Source organism: Borostomias antarcticus (assembly GCF_949987555.1).
Source record: "Borostomias antarcticus genome assembly, chromosome: 4".
In the NCBI taxonomy this organism is placed as follows: Eukaryota; Metazoa; Chordata; class Actinopteri; order Stomiiformes; family Stomiidae; genus Borostomias; species Borostomias antarcticus.
In genome coordinates, this window is record NC_140237.1 from 6,502,126 (window position 1) to 6,505,792 (window position 3,667).

General features: G+C 52.3%; 1 protein-coding gene and 2 long non-coding RNA genes across 3 annotated transcripts; all 3 read left to right on the top strand.

Annotated features, from left to right (window-relative positions):
• Positions 1-329: 329 nt before the first annotated feature.
• On the top strand, positions 330-1,494 carry LOC311308109 (uncharacterized protein; the record flags this gene model as incomplete). Its single annotated transcript, XM_084437045.1, has 4 exons — positions 330-871; positions 981-1,084; positions 1,183-1,349; positions 1,441-1,494. 4 exons carry the CDS (start codon positions 330-332, stop codon positions 1,492-1,494), a joined length of 867 nt encoding a protein of 288 aa, XP_084293171.1.
• A 250-nt stretch (positions 1,495-1,744) lies between these two features.
• On the top strand, positions 1,745-2,399 carry LOC311308242. Its single transcript, XR_014630422.1, has 3 exons — positions 1,745-1,983; positions 2,099-2,161; positions 2,301-2,399. It is a non-coding gene; the product is annotated as an uncharacterized lncRNA (long non-coding RNA).
• Positions 2,400-2,875: 476 nt separating this feature from the next.
• On the top strand, positions 2,876-3,379 carry LOC311308021. Its single transcript, XR_014630406.1, has 3 exons — positions 2,876-2,945; positions 3,030-3,128; positions 3,220-3,379. It is a non-coding gene; the product is annotated as an uncharacterized lncRNA (long non-coding RNA).
• Positions 3,380-3,667: the final 288 nt, after the last annotated feature.

A 3,667-nucleotide genomic window follows, 5' to 3' on the forward strand; every position in this document is an offset into this window, starting at 1 on the left:
TGTCTGGGGGGGAGGGGGTGGTAGAGCCCTGTTTTCTGTAAAGGTGTGTCTGGGGGGGAGGGGGTGGGAGAGCCCTGTTTTCTGTAAAGGTGTGTCTGGGGGGGAGGGGGTGGTAGAGCCCTGTTTTCTGTGAAGGTGTGTCTGGGGGGAGGGGGTGGTAGAGCTCTGTTTTCTGTGAAGGTGTGTCTGGGGGGAGGGGGTGGTAGAGGTGTGTCTGGGGGGGAGGGGGTGGTAGAGCCCTGTTTTCTGTAGAGACAGTAAAAGAAAAATCAACCGTAGGCCTAGCTGTTGTATATTAACTCTCTTGTCTTTTTCCTTTTTTCTAAAGAATGGATTTCAATCCAACGTTTCGACGGCAGCGTAACGGGGATCTGACCTTGAGGCCCTCTGAAGCTGCCGTCACCATAGGCAAGCTGCCCCGCTCGTCTGCTTTCAAGGTCCTGACTGCCAAGGAGGTCAGACAGAAGGCCATTGAGAGGGTAGTTACAAAAGGTGGTGATCCCCAGGACCAGCGGCTGGTGGACAGTGAGAGTGCCCTCCAGTTCGGCAAGTACCAGGGGCGATCCTTGAAGTGGCTGCTCTCTAATGACACTGGCTACCTTGTCATGATCTTGTCGTTCCACCGTCGGGAGAGAGAGCGCGACCAAAGCCACACTCCTCAGATGGACAACAAGGACCTTCTGGACAGCTACGCCTCTCTCTTCCCCGAGGTGGATGCCTTGGTGGTCAGGCAGCGACTGCAGCGTGAGCAGGGGGCCAGTGCTGGGCCCATATCTGCAGACCTGGAGGAGCAGCAGGTTGTGGGCTTTGGGCGCTACAAGGGGTCCCTCTTTGGGGACTTATACAGGGACAGGAACAAGGAAGTCATGAGGTAAAGTCAGCTCTGTTCAATCCTCAGAATATCATGTGTGGATTGAATATGATCCTGAATGTTTGCATGCTGTTTGTCACATATTGTAATGTCCCTTGTATCTATACAGCTACTTGGCGTGGCTTAGGGGGACGGATGTGACGCCTGGGTCACAGGTAGCAGCGCTGAAGACCTTTGTCCTCCGTATGGATGAGCAGCTGAGCCGTACTCCAGGTAATTATGATTGATATTATTATAAAATTATTCATAATGTACGTAGCTTTTTGTAAATGCTATATTTGAATGACATGCAGCCCTTTCTATTGTAACAGCTGAGGGTCGCTCTGAGGTCCCCACTACCACTCCCACCAGCTCCCAGCCCTCTGCCAGCGCTACCCAGCCACGCACTACCTCCCAGCCCTCTGCCAGCGCTACCCAGCCATGCACTACCTCCCAGGCCAGCGCTACCCAGCCACGCACTACCTCCCAGCGCTACCCAGCCACGCACTACCTCCCAGCGCTACCCAGCCACGCACTACCTCCCAGGCCAGCGCTACCCAGCCACGCACTACCTCCCAGCCCTCTGCCAGCGCTACCCAGCCACGCACTACCTCCCAGGCCAGCGCTACCCAGCCACGCACTAACTCCCAGCCCTCTGCCAGCGCTACCCAGCCACGCACTACCTCCCAGACCAGCGCTACCCAGCCACGCACTACCTCCCAGCCCTCTGCCAGCGCTACCCAGCCACGCACTACCTCCCAGCCCTCTGCCAGCGCTACCCAGCCACGCACTACCTCCCAGCCCTCTGCCAGCGCTACCCAGCCACGCACTACCTCCCAGGCCAGCGCTACCCAGCCACGCACTACCTCCCAGCGCTACCCAGCCACGCACTACCTCCCAGCCCTCTGCCAGCGCTACCCAGCCACGCACTACCTCCCAGGCCAGCGCTACCCAGCCACGCACTACCTCCCGGGCCAGCGCTACCCAGCCACGCACTACCTCCCGGGCCAGCGCTACCCAGCCACCAGTGCCAGTCTCCTCCCTGCGTGGCCTGTTGGTTGGGAAAGGTTGCAGTGTACAGAACATTCAAAGGGCTGTGAAAAGGACACTTACCCCCGCTGCAATCCAACCATGTAAGCATACATTTGATTCAGATTTTAAATGTATGGGTTTTAAAATGATCTACATTGTAGGTGTGTGTATTTGTGTGTGTATGTGTGTGTAAAAGTGTCCCATAATCTTTTGCAGCTCTCCCACCTGTGGTGGCCAGGTCTGTGAGACGGCGGGTTTCACCCCCTACCATCCAGCCTTGTAAGAATACATTTGATTCAGATTTTACATTTGTGAGTTTTAAAAAGATCTACATTGTAGATGTGTGTTTTTGACCACAAATACAGTAGTTTGGAGGAATGTGTGTGTGTCCTCTCCTCACCTCTCTGTCTCTTTGCAGCAACTCAGTCAGGTCCAACTACATTAGTGGCAGTTGAGATCACTGATGAAGAGCTGATGGAGGAGTGCTCATTCTGGTCTGATCTCCCAGACGTAGTCGGTATGTCAATGTGTATATTTGTCTTTATCGCTCTAAAGAGTATCATGAATATATGAATAGAGGTTTTGTTTACTCCTCTTTCTGTCATTGCAAACAGGTTATTCTGTAAGTGACATGGTAAGTGGAATCATGTGGTAGTTGTACATTGTAGTTGTAGAAATGTCACTGCCTTACTCCTGCTCTGCATGGTAGTGTATGGTGCTCTCTCCATCACTGGTATAATCACTAGCTAAAGCTCATATTGTCTTCTCATCTAGCCAATCATATTAACACTCTGAGAAACACTCATCTTTGTGTGGCTTCCACTATTTGCTTTGCTATTTGGCTGCAATCATTTCAATTCAACTCTTTGCACACTGCATTATAGTAATAACTTAATGCAATTCATTACCAAATTAAAGTATTGTGTTAAAGTTAAACTCTTGTGCAATATTATGGTAGATTAACCTTTGTTTTATTAACTGTGTAGCTCCAGCTCCAGCTCCAACAACCTTGTTGTTGGCTGACAGGCCTGTTGCTCAGCCAGAGGTCATCACTGAGCCAGAGGTAATCAATCATTCTTATTATTATTATCATTATTATTATTATTAATAACAATAATAATTTGTAATAACCTAATGTCTTTCACAGGTTGTTCCTCCAACCGCCACCACCCTGCCAGCTCCTCCATCCCTAGCCTTGGACAGACTGAGAATCAGGCCACAGCCTCCGCCTGTCACTCACAAAGAGGTAATCAAACATGCACACACGCACGCACGCACGCACACACACACACACACACACACAGAGAGCTGAACCTAATGTGTTCTCTCTTTCACAGGTTCTTCTGCCTGATGGGTGGATTAAAACCCTCCCTAAAGAGCAGCACCAGTGGGTGAGCAAGGCGCTCTTCAAAGCCGATGCCAGTGGGAAAGCGGTCATCAAGAGCGACCTGACCCTCTGGTATCACCCCCCTCCGCTGCCCAACATCTTCCACCAACCTCCGGCTTCCCCAGATGGGTTCTTCCTCCGCCCGCTCTGCCTGTGGATGCCGTACCGCTTGTGGGCCTACAAGTTTGTGTGCACCCAGCCAGACTGCAAGAACCACGCCCTGAAGTCCTGCAGTCGGCCGTGCAAGGAGCATGCGCTCACAAGCTGTGGCCTTTATAAAGTTGTGCGCAAGGTCCTGGACATGGAAGGGTGGTACTTCCTGGCTACGGAGTACCTGGAGTGCCGCCGCTGTACCAAGAAGTACACTTCCTGGTCCCTCGACACCCTGGATCAGCTGG